This window comes from Antedon bifida, chromosome 8 (assembly GCF_963402885.1).
Source record: "Antedon bifida chromosome 8, ecAntBifi1.1, whole genome shotgun sequence".
In the NCBI taxonomy this organism is placed as follows: domain Eukaryota; kingdom Metazoa; phylum Echinodermata; class Crinoidea; order Comatulida; family Antedonidae; genus Antedon; species Antedon bifida.
The window spans coordinates 2,560,109-2,577,468 of NC_136233.1; the positions used below are offsets into that span (position 1 = coordinate 2,560,109).

At 35.1% G+C, this 17,360-nt stretch overlaps 3 protein-coding genes across 4 annotated transcripts in view; 1 reads left to right on the plus strand and 2 right to left on the minus strand.

The window, feature by feature from the left end:
- The first annotated feature begins 4,664 nt into the window (after window positions 1-4,664).
- Window positions 4,665-10,656, plus strand: LOC144849635 (lysosomal phospholipase A and acyltransferase-like). The gene is made up of 8 exons (XM_078706613.1): window positions 4,665-4,888; window positions 5,406-5,547; window positions 6,709-6,833; window positions 7,176-7,274; window positions 8,480-8,707; window positions 8,923-9,168; window positions 9,339-9,486; window positions 9,619-10,656. Exons 1-8 carry the CDS (start codon window positions 4,777-4,779, stop codon window positions 9,743-9,745), a joined length of 1,227 nt encoding a protein of 408 aa, XP_078562739.1. The 5' UTR covers window positions 4,665-4,776; the 3' UTR covers window positions 9,746-10,656.
- A 163-nt stretch (window positions 10,657-10,819) lies between these two features.
- Window positions 10,820-17,337, minus strand: LOC144849628 (F-box only protein 15-like). Of its 2 annotated transcripts, none has more exons than XM_078706603.1 (15): window positions 17,211-17,337; window positions 16,799-16,926; window positions 16,420-16,665; window positions 15,875-15,988; window positions 15,535-15,627; window positions 14,826-15,035; window positions 14,403-14,529; window positions 13,587-13,669; window positions 13,210-13,265; window positions 12,885-12,983; window positions 12,565-12,680; window positions 12,095-12,156; window positions 11,929-11,966; window positions 11,508-11,587; window positions 10,820-11,374 (listed from the first exon to the last, which is right to left on the minus strand). In XM_078706603.1, the coding sequence occupies exons 2-15, from the start codon at window positions 16,915-16,917 to the stop codon at window positions 11,285-11,287; spliced, it is 1,533 nt and encodes a 510-aa protein (XP_078562729.1). In that variant the 5' UTR covers window positions 16,918-16,926; window positions 17,211-17,337; the 3' UTR covers window positions 10,820-11,284. The 2 variants fall into 2 exon arrangements, 1 of the variants encoding a protein (XP_078562729.1); XR_013613988.1 differs by having other exon boundaries at window positions 11,343-11,374; window positions 12,078-12,156.
- The window catches only part of LOC144849637 (uncharacterized), a 123,173-nt gene continuing 119,706 nt past the window's right edge, over window positions 13,894-17,360 (minus strand). Inside the window, exon 17 of the mRNA XM_078706617.1 lies at window positions 13,894-13,904. The gene's annotated coding sequence lies outside the window, so the exon portion shown is untranslated. The remainder of the gene's footprint in view (window positions 13,905-17,360) is intronic.

The following is a 17,360-nucleotide window of genomic DNA, read 5'->3' on the forward strand; positions in this document are numbered from 1 at the left end:
ATTGACGCTCTACTACCGCATATCACTAAAATCGTCAACATGTCGCTGTCATCAGGTACTGTACCATCTGCATTTAAATTGTCCCTCGTTATTCCACTGTTGAAAAAGCAAAATCTCGACTCCAACGTCCTACAAAATTATAGACCAATTGCAAATCTTCCCTTCCTTTTCAAAGTCTTGGAAAGAATTGCAACTGCTCAGATAAAAGCATATATGGATGAACATTTCCTGTTTTCAAAAGTCCAATCAGCCTACCGCCGCTTCCACTCAACTGAAACCGCTTTATTACGTGTTACAAACGATCTACTACTTGCTTTAGACAAAGGTAATGAAGCGGTACTTATTCTACTCGACTACTCCGCCGCATTTGACACTATCAATCATGATTTATTATTTCAACGTCTTCAGAAAAGATACGGCATAAGCGGAACCGCATTGAAATGGTTTATTTCATATTTTGAGAATCGTAGACAAGCAATCATTGTGGGTGATTCGATGTCTGATGAGTTCGCTCTACCCTGGGGTGTACCGCAGGGATCCGTAAAAGGTCCACTCGATTTCATCTTATACACTGGACCACTCAGCAACATCATTGATTCCCACCCGGAAGTTCGTCATATGATCTATGCAGATGACACTCAACTATATTTAATCATGAAACCTACACATCATTCTGAATCTGTTAACAGCCTTGAATTATGCATCACTGATGTTCGCTCATGGGCCATTCAAAATAAACTCATGTTCAACGACTCCAAGACTGAAATGATCCATTTTCATTCAAAGTTCCGTGAGGCATCATCATTTCCTTTGGTCCATATCGGAGATACTAGTGTCTCTACCTCCAGCTCAGCCAAAAATCTTGGCGTCCAACTAGACAGCAGCCTCGGTTTAAAAGAACACATTCGTAATGTTTGTCGTGGTGCTTCCTTTGGAATTTACCAGATCGGACAGATTCGTAAGTACCTTGACAAAACATCAACTGAACGTCTTGTTCATGCTTTTGTTTCATCTCGTCTTGACTGTCATAACTCGCTTCTGTACGGCCTACCAACTTCTTATCTGTCTCCTCTTCAACGAATCCAAAATTCCGCCGCAAGACTTATCACTGGCACTAAACGACATGAACATATTTCTCCCGTTTTTCGTGACTTACACTGGTTGCCTGTAGTTCAGCGCATTCGTTTTAAAATCCTGTTGCTGACATATAAGGCCATCAACGGATGTGCTCCAGCCTACATATGTGACATCATTACTCCGTCAACCAACTCTTCGCTTCGTTCATCCTGCAGACTTCTTCTCAAACCTGGACCCCGTTCCAGAACTCGGTTTTACGGTGATCGTGCTTTCGCTGTCGCAGCCCCAAAACTCTGGAACACTCTACCCCTCGAAATACGCTCATCAAAATCTGTAATCACATTTAAAACTAAACTCAAAACTCATCTCTTCAGAGAAGCATAATCACACGCTACTACTTGCACATATCTTGGAAAACACAGCGCTTTGAAACCTTTGTCTCTTGCGCTTTATAAATGTTATTTATTATTATTATTATTATTCCTAATGTACTGATCCAGTTATAAACTCACCCGGAATATATTCAAGTTCATCCAAAAATTTGGTAAGCAGGGTGTGGTTATAGACCAAATGTTAGATGTTGTTTAAACAAATCGAAGGATCGGTCCCTATTATGGCTGCTGCGAATCGGCCAATCAGATGTATGATACATTTCGTCAATAAATACTTATAACAGAACAAATTTGTACAGTATTTTAAATAAAGCATTTAGTGTTTTTGCTCACATTTTAAAAAGTATTTTTTACGCTCCTATATAGTCCAGGTTCTAGATGTCAATTCCGTTTAATATTCATACAAAGAAGACATTTTGGCGTGCCATATCTATACTTGAGCTAAAATAACAAAAATCAGAATAAAAAGGAACCATAATAAACTTGAGGTAATGTTTGATAGTGTAGACAGAGCTTTATACTACTTCACTGTAATGTACTCATTTTGTGACGCAATATTTTAGTAGACTAAACAAAAAAGAAACAAATCTGGAGCATCACCACTGTCCCACTCATCAAATCTATTCTGGAATCTTCGCCTCATCAAATTAACAATATTAATCTCATCCAACAAAGTTCTTTTGTCTTCTCCTGCATTAACCAACTCATGCCAAATCATCTCTGTTTTCCTTTTACCTTCAATTCGTCTCTCCACATCACCACACTCGATCTCAAAACAAATGTCTGTACCCACCCATAAAACCAACACATTCTAACACATTAATAAGATACGCAGGACCCACACTGTGGAATAATATTCCATCCGCCATTTTTTAACAAAAATTAAAAATTAAATAATAGCCAGTCATATCTTGACCCTCACTTGTCTTTTCCGTACAGTTAATTTATTCTTTAATTTATTTACTGTATTCTTTAATTTATTTATTCTTTTTTAATTCATTTCTTTTTTTAAGGCATGCCCACCACACAAGGTTTTTTTTTCATCTTCCAGGGCATCTACCTTCAAACTCTGACCTATAATATTAATACTGTAATAATAATAATCTCCAAATTTGAAGAGAATAAGCTGTTGAAATATCATTTGCATCTAGAGCGAGATTACAATGCAGCGTGATTTGAAAACAACCAATGAAACAGCAGGGATGCAATAGGTGTGACGTAAAAAATCTTTAACCTACTAACACTTGGGTCTCCTAAATGCCAAGCCCTACACCAAGCCTTTTGATAGGGATTGGTAGGGTTTGATATCAATATATCAATTAATCCTCTATATCCTATTTTGTATAATACAGACTTTATACTGTTGGGGCTTGGTGTAGGGTTTGGTATTTAGGAGACCCAAGTGTTAGTAGGTTAAAGATTTTTTACATCACACCTATTGCATCCCTGCCGTTTCATTGGTTGTTTTCGTATCACGCTGCATTGTAATTTCGCTCTAGAGCCAAGTGATATTTCAATAGCTTATTCTTGTCAAATTTTGTAACTATACTATTCTGTATTCATTATATTTATTTAGCCATTATAGTACAGTTATCCCTACCAATACTAGACACCGTTAGGCTACCTAATGCTATCTGGTTTTCTAAAAGTCTGGTATTCAGAATGTGTTTTTAATGGTAACAAATTGGGACCTTTTGTCTCAGGTTTGGGAGAGTTTCTGGTGTTGGGAGAGTTTCTGGTGTTGGGAGAGTTTCTGGTGTTGGGAGAGTTTCTGGTGTTGGGAGAGTTTCTGGTGTTGGGAGAGTTTCTGGTGTTGGGAGAGTTTCTGGTGTTCGGAGAGTTTCTGGTGTTGGGAGAGTTTCTGGTGTTCGGAGAGTCCAGTATTGACAGAGTTGACTGTATTTAATATAATTTTTAATTACATGAAAACACTCAAGAAAAAAGAGGGAAAAAGATTACTTACCGAATAATTTATTAGGGGCGTTGGGAGGGTGGGATTTGACATTCTTTAGCCATGGACCGCGGCCATGAGGGTTAATTGGTGGAGACATTGTAGGTGGTGAAGAAAGCTCTACTTGCTTTTATCGACACTCCCACCTTGGTAGACCTGTCGCACCGAAACCTGTCCGGACAGACCAATTTTAGCCAAAATAGATCCGGCCAGTAAGACTAGCCAAATATTAACCGGACTTACAAATATATGGTACCAAAAATTGGTCATAATGTATAATCATTCAAAACAAGCCATAAATAGCCATTATTTTAGTTTTATAAATAATATAAAATAGTATTAATAGTAATAATTTCTTCATCCATACATTGCAACACGCCATATTAATTATTTAACAATATCTTTCCTTGTTTTTATGCTTTGTTGCCTTGCTTGTTGTCAGATATTGTATGTATTCTTTAAATTCTACCTTCTGATTTTTTTTCTTAGTATCTAGTTTCTACAGATGTATACAGCCATACTGCATTGAAACACCGGTTCTCGTCAGATCACGGAAATTAAGAGCAATGTAGGCCCGGTTGCATTCTGGATGGGAGACCGGAAAAGCGCGGCTGTTTATACCAGAGAGTGATGGTGTAATATTGGACTAGCATGTGATAGGCATGGGTTCTAGCTTATCTTTACCATACTAATTGTATCCTTAGCTTAGATGCTTTACTCTCATTGCTTCGTCCTTCTGATGGGACATAAACCTGTTGGTCCCATGTAAATTATAGTGCACATTAAATAACTTGGTATACTATTTGAAAAGAGTAGGGGATCATCTCCCGGTGTGCCGATATGGTAGACGCTGCACTGCTGGCTGTCGTGGGTCCGTTGATGGCCTAATCCAAATTTCCTCAGTTTCCAGTTAAGCTTGAGACTAAAGTTTATTGGGGAAAAAAACGGTAAATTATAAAATCACATATTTCTTTGATTAAATAGTTTTGTTGTGTGCTTGAATTACAAAATATTTTTTTACAAAATATTTGAGTTTAAAAAAATGTTAAACCCGGAAGGCACCAGTATTACATTTATCAACTCCTATAATCTATTCCACAATACATTCATAATACAATGGACCAATCAGTATCTCTTACCATCATATAAAGTTTCAAAGTCCCCTCCCAGTACATGCATATTAATTAGTATTATTCCTTAAATATGGATGTACTGGCAAGGAGAGGATAGAGTTTGTATGATTATACAGTTGTATGTTATACAGTACACATTACTCTGTGGTATTGAAACATTGATACTGTGTGAAGTACACAATAACGGTGCATTGAAACACAAGCCTAGCCTGACGCCGTAAAGATGTATTTGCAAAAAAAAGTCAAATTATTATTTACCGTTTTTGCCATTATTATTTTCAGTGCAATTTTTACGGCAGAATGTTCGGAGTTCAAGAAATACCCAGTTGTTTTACGTAAGTTAAGTTTTGTTTTTTAGACTTTGCTCGTGAACAATCAAATGACCATAACATGTAAAGTTAAAAAAATGTTTTATGTGTACTGCATTATGTAGCAAATAGGTGGAGTTAGTACAAGCTGATAATAATTACAAAGGAGGTACACCTCTGGGTACATCTCGATGCCTGTTTTATGGAATTGAATCTTGTGTCAGTATAACATTAGATCTTTGTGTTTTATGACTATCCCAACAGCTCTATGCTACTAAACAGTATTTCATCACACTCAGAACATTTACCAGAAAAGTCTGCACTTTTTAACTCAACTTTGGATAAACTTATGTTATTCATATCAAATATTTACATTTTTTTTTAAACTTTTTAAAATTGTATTTCATCAAAACCAACAGCAACGAAAGTTGCCACTTGAAGGTATGAAACAGAAAACCGATACAATAAATACTCTATATGAAACAAACTTAAATAAATATGCAAATAGTAAAAATAAGCAATCTGTATTTGTTTTTGTTTGCAGTGCCAGGTGATGGGGCTAGCCAATTAATGGTAAAACAGGAAAACAATGAAGTGCCGCATTACTACTGTCGAAAAAACAAAACCTACCGTATCTGGTTCAATTTAATCGACGGTGCTGAAGATTGTTTCGTTGCAAATATAAAGTAAGCATTTTGTTTACTGTACCTGTAGTATTTTTATTTTAAGAAGACTTCACCACATGGTACATTTCATTGGTATGTCATCCCTGATTATTGAATAGTCATTCACTTTAAAAAAAAAAATTATTTACCTGAAAAATACTGTAATTTAAATCAAAATATATGTCGATGGGTTTTCGCGCCGCAGCTTTAGCCAGCTATGTCCCAGGAGGACATACTCATTAAGAAGCTTTTTCATTACGGTAGCTATAGTTCTAAAGCCGAAAGTTTTGCGAATTTGTAAACTCGACTATAATTTATAGGTCCCAGCTGCTGGACCCATAAAACGTCTGGAAAAAGAGGGTACTCTATCAGGGCTCACGGTTGAATGATTTTGGATTCTCACCCTTTGATTGGTTGACACGAATCAACAGATTGTGGAGGAATTTGTGTTGTCTCTAGAGGGTATTCAGTTGCATGCCTACAGGTTGAAAATTGTGTATTTATAGTATACAATTAACCATGGATTATAACTCCATGAATTAACTAGTGAAAAAATGGGCATAATGTGATTCATAATTAAAGAACTATCTTTGATTTGTATGTATTTTTGCGATTAAAGGACATCTTTTTAATAATTATCATTTAATATATCTGAAGAAAGAACAATGTTTAATTTTAAAATGTCGAGGGGCGTTTTTTGTAAGAAATATTTCTTGTTTATTCTGTCTTTTTGTAAGTGACAAACTTTTTCTGCAAAAGTGATTAACTGCAAAATGACCTATACAATGTCTTTTTATTAATCTTCAATTTTACATCTTTAAATGCAACCATATATAGACATATTTTACTGCAAACTATCTTTGCAACTGGGAAGAATGAGGTACTAAAAGTTAATAGTCATTTTAACAGCGAAGAGCTCCTGTACAGCTAGTAAAACTCTCACAAGTACCATCAGTAGTGTAATGGCTATGAGCGCTCACTGGCTAAACCCAGGGGCCCCAGAGCTTATGGGGGGCCCCTGAGCAGTGCCCAGAGGAAAAAACAGGCGTTGAAATATGTCGAAAAAGGCTAAAATGCCCAGGCCTCTCCAGCGTTGGAGGACCACTTAGAGTTCCTAAACCGGGGGCCTCAGGCCTCTGCGTTACACCACATAGTACTATATCTTTTCTAATCCTTTTGTAGACTTGTATATGATATGAAAACAAGGACAAGTTCACCTCCAAAAGGCGTGAATATCACGGTGCCAGGATTTGGCTATACGTCAACGGTTGAATGGATATCTCCTAATCTCACGTTCTTCCCTCAGGGTAAGTGTCATTTACATTGTGTCCCAGATCAAAATAGTATTTACATAAAAATAAACTATTAGACCCTCCCATAAACCTACATACACCGATCACAAATAACATTTAAACGAAAACCTCCATATTGTCAAATAATTACAATTCATGATCCTATTTCTTACTTTATAATTGATAATAACTTGATAATTATTGCTAAAAAAGAGGTTAAGTTATAAAATGTCTTTTTTATAATGTGTTTAAAGGAAAATGTACAGTTTATTGAATTATTTATGACCCAGACATTTAAAATTAAAATATAATAATGTTTAACATCAAATATTAATGTTATAACAAATTATTTAACAGCGAAGTATTTTGTTGGACTTGTGAATGCATTGGTTGCTAAGGGTTATACAAGAGATGTGTCAGTTCGTGGAGCTCCATATGATTTCCGACGAGCACCACGTAAGTGCAAATTATAAGAGCCTTTGATTTGTGATGACCAAACTATGTCATGTTATTTCATCGTGCACATGTGGGGATAATGGGATGTGTTTCCTCCCTTCCCACTCGATCGAAACAGTTTTCATGGTTTCTAGGTAATAATAATAATAATATCCTGGATTTATATAGCGCCTAATGTTGTGAAACCTCTAAGCGCTGTACATAAATAAATATGAAAAAAGGGAAATCCAACCATGCCAAAAAAAAAAACCAAACCGCAGTAAGGGGATACGCCTTCGTCGCTAACCAGGGTTCGGTCTAATTGAACCCCGGTCAGCACCAGTTGTGTCTCGGTCATCCCAGACTCAGGCGCCTCCTGCCCTACAAAAATAGATCTAAAACAATCTAGGTGGCATGGAAAAAGAGAAAAAAGGAGATTAAAATGCTTTAAGAAACAAATAAGTCTTAAGAAGCCTCTTAAAAACAGCAGGCACGATCTTCGATTGACCTGGGTTGGCATCAATATTTGCTTATATTTTGTTGTTCAATGTTCCGCCCTAGTGCGCTCGTGTTGTCAAAAAGAATGTTGCTGTTGCAGAAATGAGATAAGACGAAATTTTTGATCTTAAGGCAGGGTGTTGTTCGTCTTAAGCCTGTTTTCCTGTCGACATTATTCGACGCTATCGTCGTTGATCGTAAACAGTTCAACGACGATCGTTTGAAAACGATCAAGTTGAAATGATAAAAGCCTGTTTTCCTGTCGACGTAAGTCGAAGCTATCGTTAACAATAATCGCCGATCTTCCACGTAAACATTGAAATGTTAACGATTTACAGAAAAAGGTACTCGCTATCGTTAACATTTCAACTTGATCATTTGAAAACGATCAAGTTGAACTGTTTACGATCAACGACAATAGCGTCGAATAACGTCGACAGGAAAACAGGCTTTAACGATAGCGTCGACTTACGTCAACAAGAAAACAGGCTTTAGATTTAAGACAAAATTAAGAAAATATTTTTGCTTAGATATATTAATAAATCTGACTTAGGCAAAATCAAGGATTTAAGGCAAAGTTAAGACGATTTTTTTGCTAAGCAAGTTTGATAAATCCGGCCCCAGACCTAGTTAGGTCGTTGGTCGTCTATTATTGAAGCATAATCATTAGGTATCTAGTTGAGTCATTATTTTGTTTTAATCACACTTTTTCTTTTGCATATTTACAGATGAAGCTGGTGATTATTTTGAAAAGTTAGTGGCCCTCATTGAAGAGACATACCACATGAATGGCAACACAAAAGTTGTGATGGTCAGTCACAGCCTAGGCTGTGTGTACACCCTCTTCTTCCTCAACCACCAAGATCAGGCATGGAAGGACAATTTTATACAATCATGGGTTGCTATCGCACCACCACTAGGTGGCGCTACAAAAATGTTTAAAATTTATGCATCAGGTAGGTCTACTGTAGATAGAATTTATCTCTGAAAGTATTTAATATAATAATAAATATATATCAACACACAAAATTCTATAATGAAGCTTATAACTTCGAAATTTTAAAAATAAAATTTAGTTCCCAGACCAGATGGAGGTCTCCCCAATCCAACTTATATGCATGTTTTTTCTACTACACACTAAAATAATGGTTTTGTATTTCTTGTGTTTAAGGTGATAATTTCGATCATCCAATATTTGTTGATCCCTACAAGATCAGAAAGGCTGTGCATACATTCCCCAGCAGTGCGATTCTACTGCCTGTACCTAGCTTGTGGAAAGATGAAGTCATTATCAGCACGCCAACACGTAACTACACAGCATACGATTATCAACAGTTTTTTAATGACACCAATTTTCCAATTGGCTACGAACTTTGGAAGGATACTAATTCATCAATCAGTGCTATGGAACCTCCAGGTATGAGATACTTGTTTGAGGGCGCTTTCACTTTCATTGCGATGTTTAATTTGTATTCCTGGAACACTTATTTATTATGAAGGAGGAACTGTCATTGCAATGTTAAATTTTTAGGAAATTGGTCCGTTTTAGAGGTTTTTAAAAACCATGATTTTTATTTATTTTGTAAGGTGTTCCAGTTTTCAATGTCCACGGTAAGGATGTGCAGACAGAGCAGACTTATACGTATGATTCTGATTTTCCTGAAGTGCAACCTACAGTAAAGTATGGAAAAGGGGACGGTGTAGTTAATTTGAACAGTCTTCAATATCTTATGAAGTAAGTTGTTAGTAGCAAAGTATAAAAATGATTAATTTAGAAATAACCATTAAGAATAATAAGTATAAACAAATTAGATTGAATCCCACAAGAGAATAACGAAAATAATAAAATTTGTTTCAATTTCTACAGGTGGCAGAATGAACAAACACAACCAGTTTTAGAATTTGAGATATCAGGAGGGGAACATACTAAAATCCTTCAGAAGGCTACACTACACAACTACATAATAAACACTGTTCTACAAACAGACGACTAATTCTCCCACGTCATAAGTAAACATTGCAACTAGCATATTTTTCAAAAATCAAGATTTCTTTTGAAAGACCCTATGTACACTTACGACTTGGGCCGGTCTTAGCTCGTCAATTGACAAGTGTAATTTTTTCGCATAGTTCGTTACATATGTATTTCATTTTGTTTGCATATTTCAATTTTCCGCATAGTTAGTTACACATATATTTCAATTTTTTGCACAGTTATTTACACATGTATTTCATTTTTTCGCATAGTTAGTTAAAGATGTATTGTCCCTTTGTCAAATTCCAAAAAAAAAAAAAAAAAAAAGATTTCGAAAAAAAGTGGGTCATTTTGAAGTATCATAATATTTATTAATTTTTACCAAAAATGAGTCGAAAAAAAAAATCATTTAACTGAAATACAGACGTTTTTTGGTTCAAAAAATAACTTTGACTTCCAGTCAAAGTTTTCTATCAAAACATATCTCATAATGCAACGCGCTTGTTTGGCTACTCTGTATGCATAATCATAAAACTTCTTCGCGATCTGTGAGAACAATCCTAATTAGCATCATGCATAATGCATACTCGTGGTTTGAAATTTTTGTTTACTTTCGCTCGGGACGATTATCCAGACAAAATGTAATCAAATTAATTTAGCTGTTAATTACGTACAATTGTTGTTTTTGACTCGAATTTTCGACTTAAGGTGAATAATTTTAATATTACTTTGATATGGCCAATTTAAATTTAGAATATTTTGAACTTCATTTTTTTGTGTTTCAAGGGACAATACATCTTTAAACATATATTTTAAATTTTTTTGCATATTTACTAATCTATTTCGATTTTTTCGCATAGTTACTTACACATGTATGTAAATTTTTTCGCATAGTTACTTACACATATATTTCAATTTTTCCGCATAGTTATGTACTTCAATTTTTTGCATAGTTAGCTAAACATTTATGTCAATTTTTCTGCAAAAAAAAGCTGATCAGACTGTATGTATTTATTTTATAAATAAATAATTTACTGTGATGATATGATAAAGTATTCTATAAATCATTTAGTGTTATTGCACAGATAAACAGGTATGGTCTACTGTCTACTATAATACACTATCAAACTTCATGTGAGGGACACGATGATATTATATCACTACCATATTTGAGCACATCACACTTTTTTTGTCAATTAAATAATTTTGTGTTATTGCACACACACGTATCAGTATTTATGGTCTTACACTAATATATCAATTCTTTATTCATTCAGAATTACAATGGGTACAACAGTACCGAAAGAAGTGAGTCAGTTTGGATACCATTTACATGTACAGTACACACATACCAAACAACATTCATTAACAAAAACAAATTGAAATAAAATATGTAGTACATAACAAAACCAATTGAAAAAAATCAATTTGGATCGCCCACGACTGGTCAGCACCTCCGGTGGGACACTCCCCTGCGGTAAAAATCCTATTTACTTTTATAACCATGTGTTGTGAAGCGCACATAAAAGTGAACACTACAGGTCGTAACTCCTTCCTTTTAGTACTTTGTTTTAAACCACTGATTGATAGCTTTACAGGATAGATTTAACTCCGCTTTAGTTATCATAAATATGTCTCTGTCTTCAATCTGTAATTAAAATTTAAAAACTTCAGTACATAACCTGGCAACCTTATGCATTTGGCCTATTTAACTATTTCTACCATTAAAAAAAAAATTGTTTTAAACAAAAGTATTAAATAACAAACATTTGATAACCTACCCAAATTAAACGCAACATCACATGACCAGTCTCATCATTGTATGTGATGTGATATTCAGGACCATCATATGTAAAATCCACTGTAAAAGAATACAAATAGTTTATCGAGAAAAGCAGCGTAACGGCTATGAGCGCTCACTGGCTAAACCCAGGGCCCCACAGCATGAGTAGTCTAATGCAACTACCCAGTGTTGGAGGAGCCTTCAGGAGTGCTAAACCCAGGGGGTCCCAAGGCTTAAGGGCCACAGAGCATGAGCAGTCACAATACAACTACCCAGCATTGGAGGGCCCCTTAGGAGTGCTATAAACTGAACAAGAACTTCTGTGACTAACCCTAATTTGTTTGCTTTGTAAGCATGCAGGTATATTAGCCTTATAAATACTACGTAATATTAAAACATTATAGTCATAATGTACTAACCTTTGTGGTCTTCTGTTTCAGCTATTACTACAGGCGAACTGTGATTTAAAAAAAATATATATAATAATTTAGTGCTTAAACTTACGAGTTTCTAGTTAAAACTTGGCTATTCTAATATTATTTAAATATATTTTAAAATATACATTTACATAAAGAGATCTTGTACCTTATGGTCCACATCGCTTCCTTGAATTCATCATGCAATGTCACATCCATAATGCAAACATTCTTTCAAAAAAGTATAAACCAAAAATATATTAGTATAGTAATTTATAGTGTAGAAAATTCTCAAAAACAAGTTGTTTCAGGTTAGCCCACGGTGACCATTTTTGTACCCTTTTTAGTATGAGTGGGACAGCAGTTCATTGCAGACGACACCTAGTGTGTGCTAATATTTGAGCGAGTACCAGTGGCGTAACGCAGAGACCTGAGGCCCTGGCTTAGGAACTGTGGCCCTCCAACGCTGGAGGCCTCGGGTGTTTTTAACCTTTTTCGACATATTTTAATGCCTTTTTTTCCCTCTGGACACTGCTCAGGGGGCCCCTAAGATCCGAGGCCAATGGGTTTAGCCAATGAGCGCTCGTAGCCGTTATGCCACTGGCGAGTACAGTTCACTTTTAAGTGTCATTATTATACCTGTACGATTCCTTTAAAGATCTCCGTTTTCCATGGCAATGAGAGTTTCTTACTCGTGGCCGAGTGATCCGTTGCTTTATCTTCTCTGATCAGAACAAGTTTTGCCATTCCATCAACTTTGTAGCATTATGAAAGTGTATATAAAACACACAAAAAATCACAACATTTTAAATTTTAAACTTGAAGTATATAAACATAAAGTTAAACAAACAAGGAATTTAAAACAGTACAGTAAACATTTGTAAGTCCTTTTTTTCACACTTACATTGCATATTTATGCCTAAGCCAATCTTAAATGAAATGGAATTTCTATTTCTTACCTATCTTTGTCTTGCATGTATGAAGGAATGTGAATTGTTGATTCCAGTGGGCTGCCCTCTGGTTACGCAATTCCACTACACAGGTGTAGTCGTGGAGACCTTCAAATAAAACAGTGATATCGTATAGCTCTGTCTACACTATCAAACTAGTTTGACAAAAAAAGTGTGATGTGCCCAAATATGGTAGTGATATGCCTAAATATATGACATCATTTCTATATATGGGCTCATTATCAGTTTGATAATGTAGATAGACCTAAAATCGAGGATATACTGAGTTGAATTCTGAGGCAATAGACTCAATAAAAAAATACATTTCTCTTACCATATTGGGGGTCTATATCATCTACTGGTGGTTTTTTTAGAATTGGACGATGAATACTAAAAAGAAAAAAAAGTGTCTAAAGTAAAAAAAAAAATTATTTTGATTTCACTTTCGTAACTGTTCATTTACATATATATCGCTGGGGGCGTGCTTCCTCTTTTGACGGCTAAAATTAAATTATGAACTACTTATTTATATAGTAACTGCAATAGCAATCGCTGTTTTAAAACTCCTGGATCTGACCCTGCACTCTACCATCTCTATGGCTTGAGGGTTTTGAACCCTAAATCTGCTGTATTAATTGAGTCAAAGATTCTGCTATGAGAATGTTCAGTTTCACATCAACTTAAATTGTAAATGCGACAGAAGTTACTGACCTTTCAGAAGATCCATACAGACACTTTTGAATGAGATGTGAACAGTGAAAAGACTGGCTTACAAATGCAAGATCTTCGTCTTCCTTTAACAAAAAAAATAAAGGAAGGGTGAACATTTTAAAACATGTATTTTAATTCATGAAACCAAACTGAAAATAAAAAACCTGTATATTCTAGGTTTGTGGAGAATGTTGTTGTGGTTTTCCACAGGGCAGTGGCATATCGCATGGGGAAAAGGCCCCTGTTTTAACACTCCTAAAGGCCCTCCAACACTGAGTAGTTGCATTTGGGCTGCTCATGCACTGGGGCCTCTTTATGCTCTGGGGCCCTTGGTCCTAAGGGGCCCTCCAACGCTGGGTAGTTGCATTTGAGCTGCTCATGCACTGGGGCCCCCTTAGTTCTGGTGCCCCTGGGTTTAGCCAGTGAGCGCTCATGGCCATTACGCCACTGCCACAGAGATACTGTTTTTTTAATATATTTACCTCTAGCAATTGAAAATGTATTAATATGATTTATACTGCAATTGAAATGTACGGCTTTACGTCTTATTGTTATTTTAATTTCTGTGTCTTATATATATATGTTTTGTTTGCTTTTGAATGTTTTGTTTTGGCGTTCCTGACACAAGCTTTTGCTTTTTTGGTGACGCCACTATTTTGGAAATAAATGTTGATTTTGATTGATTGATACAAAAGGTTCTCAACAAGCTTCTGTACAGTCCCCCAACCAAATATGGACACCTCTTTTTTTAAGGTGAGAGAACGATAGTGGCTATGCACTTGAGAGTGTGCCAGAAGACGTTATCCTGAAGCTTACCTTCCAGACTGCCAGTAGTGGACCACCTTGCACGTAATAAAGACTCACTCGGTCATCTCCACCAATTTCTTGTCCTATAAGAATCGTCTGTGGGTTAGTCTTTAGAAGCAATGACCTTTGACATGGACTGAAACAAGATTTTAAGTTTAAATTAAAAAAAGAACTATCAATCACTTTTTTTTTCGAAATTAAAATAAATGCTTAAACAAGTTCAAGAGTTCAATCCTTGTTTGGTACGACTTTCACTTTCGCAGTGATGATTATTTTTGTCATCATATCATTACAAAACCATAATGAACTTTCTTTTGTATGAGATAAGAATGTTATCTGTTGTAGAATTGTCATATCATTTATTGTTTGTTACGGTTCTGTAATTGAATAATTGAAATTTGAATAATATAAAATGCTTTCCCGCAATAGTACCTATTTACAACTGGACTACCATTCTTATGAAAAAACACAGGCGCTATAGCATATATGGCAACTTGACGAATGTTTCTGATTGGAGGAAATTCCAAGCTATACCAACGAACTGTTATGGACGTTAGAAAATGGGAGACATCTGATTGGTCAATAATATGCTCGTTTTTGTCGCTGTCTGTTAAAACCAACTGCCATTTTATACCAAGTTTTCTAGTGTAGTATTAAAAACAGAAAAAAATGGTTAGTTATTTTCGGGTTTTTTTAATAGATAACTGAAACCTTTAAAGATGTATTGTCCCCCTGAAAAATAATTTTTAAATTTTTTTTTGTTGAATATGCCATTTTAATGTCACATAATAGTTATTGACTTCGACCAAAAATTAGATTAAAAAAAAATTTATTTACCTGAAAAAACTGGAATTTAAAGCAAAAAATGGTCAAATTGGCTGCCAGCCAATGGATTTTTGGTTGAATTTAACCATTTATTATGTTATTTTATAAGTGAAAACATTATTTTTTCCGGGTTTTTTTCTACGGAAGTGATTAACTTTATTAAAACTACAAAATAACCTATTCAAAGTCTGATTTAATTAATCTTCATTTTTCATGTTTTTGGGGGACAATACATCTTTAAGAGATGGGGAAGGGGAAACAACACATAAATATGCAAATTACTATTAACTATTACAACTATTTATTGTATACTTACTCTATTACCTTCTTTGTTTCTGCAGGAAGTAATGTATAATTGTTTATTTTTTTAAGTAGCAACTTAAGTCTTGAGTTTCTCTTCTCAATGCATCTATAGATTGAAAACATAAACAATTGTAAATGTATCTGTGTATAATAACTCATAATAAATTACCAGCTTAAGCTCTGTCTACACTATCAAACTTTATGTGACAAACAAATTTGATGTGCCCATATATGATGATATCATATCACTACCATATTTAAGCATATCACTACCATATTTGGGCACATCACAGACAGAGCTTTAGGATAACATCTTCATTGTCATCAGCATTCCCATGAACCTCTATTCTTACCTTCTAATACATTCTCGTTTCCATCTTATTCCACCATGACACTTCAATTGAACATCCACAGATTCATTCTTCTTTAGCTGTCCATACTTTATGTACAATCTTTGCCACAGAATACTATAAGAAAATAAACCATTTTCATGGGCATTTATGTTTATCTGTCATTATTATCATGTACTTATTTTAAAATTTTATGGGAATTATTAAATTTTAGTTTATCACCTAATTAACATAAATAATCATTGCATGTGGAAATAGTACATATTGACATTTTGACACTTATTTCACATCAATTTAAGTGTTACATATATATACTCTTCAAGTTACATTTATCAGCAAATAATTATGTCACTATGCCAGTGAAGTCTGTGTAGGTTCTTTCGTTCTTCAACCATGCCACAGTGTTGGTTGTGACACTGATTTGACCCATGACATGAGGTGTAACACTGATGACCCACGAAACAGAGTTGGACGTGACACCAAATTGACATGATACTCATTACCAATCCTTGTTGCACTGGAGGTGGTCAGGTGACAACGATACTTACTCATCATTGGACAACTTTAACCATCTTCTGCAAACACTTGCTGACACCAAGAGGTCATTTGCTGGTAGGAATTCAAAGATTATAAGCAAGATTTCATCTGGTAAGTCATCAATCTTTAGTTTGCGTCCTGCTACAGGTCTCCTTGGCAACGTCTTCCTTAATGCTGTATTTCTAGGAGCAGAAGTGTTTGATTCTGTTTTTGAAACATTCATCCATTTAAATTTTTCATTTAGCGTAGTAGTAGTTCTGGAATATAAAAATCAATTAAATTTAATCTTAATTAGTAATCTCAATGCACCACTGCCAGTGTACAATAATTGCACATTTCGAAAAGGTGGGAAGGGTGGGGTTTTACGGTATGTTTAATTTAATTATATACCTATCAATTGAATCACCAGCATTCGGCCTATAGGAGGAATGTTCACCATCATTTGTTTTAGATTTTGATTCATGTGATCTCAGGTACTGTTGCAGAACTTTCTTGTGATGTTCACCCATGTTTCTGAGCTGAAAAACAAATCTAAATTTTACATTTTAAAATGTCATTAGCATACAACCTAGAGAAGCCTCACTACCACAGCACTCTAACATTACCCCACCCTTTCTGGATGTTTATGTTATGTTCACTGCATGAATGAGTCTCTTTCCTCTTTTTATATCAGTACGTCCAGCAGAGACAGTGTGTGTGGGGGAGTTAGTGCAGCGTCCCTCTCCTTGTTTTTCCAATACCGTAAAATCTGTCTGATCTCTATCAAAATAGGCCAAGCTAATGTTTTTCTAAATAATCCTACCTTTCAAATAAATCATATCTAAAAATATTTATCGTTTATTTAGGGCCTATAAAAAGTATAAATTGTCACCCAATAAAACAAAAAAATGTTAAAAGCTTTATGTAGTCATCGAAACGCTCGACTAAGTTGCTGCCCTCTATGTTTAAGTTT

Excerpts from the sequence above, each read along its gene's own strand:
- LOC144849635 (XM_078706613.1), top strand. The coding sequence starts at position 4,777 with ATGTATTTGCAAAAAAAAGTCAAATTATTATTTACCGTTTTTGCCATT. Across the intron at positions 4,889-5,405 it reads GAAATACCCAGTTGTTTTAC|TGCCAGGTGATGGGGCTAGC; the intron begins GTAAGTTAAGTT and ends TTTTGTTTGCAG. Across the intron at positions 8,708-8,922 it reads GTTTAAAATTTATGCATCAG|GTGATAATTTCGATCATCCA; the intron begins GTAGGTCTACTG and ends CTTGTGTTTAAG.
- LOC144849628 (XM_078706603.1), bottom strand. The coding sequence starts at position 16,917 with ATGGGTGAACATCACAAGAAAGTTCTGCAACAGTACCTGAGATCACAT. Across the intron at positions 12,984-13,209 it reads TGATATAGACCCCCAATATG|GTCTCCACGACTACACCTGT; the intron begins GTAAGAGAAATG and ends TTTTATTTGAAG. Across the intron at positions 11,375-11,507 it reads TGATGTTGCGTTTAATTTGG|ATTGAAGACAGAGACATATT; the intron begins GTAGGTTATCAA and ends TTTTAATTACAG.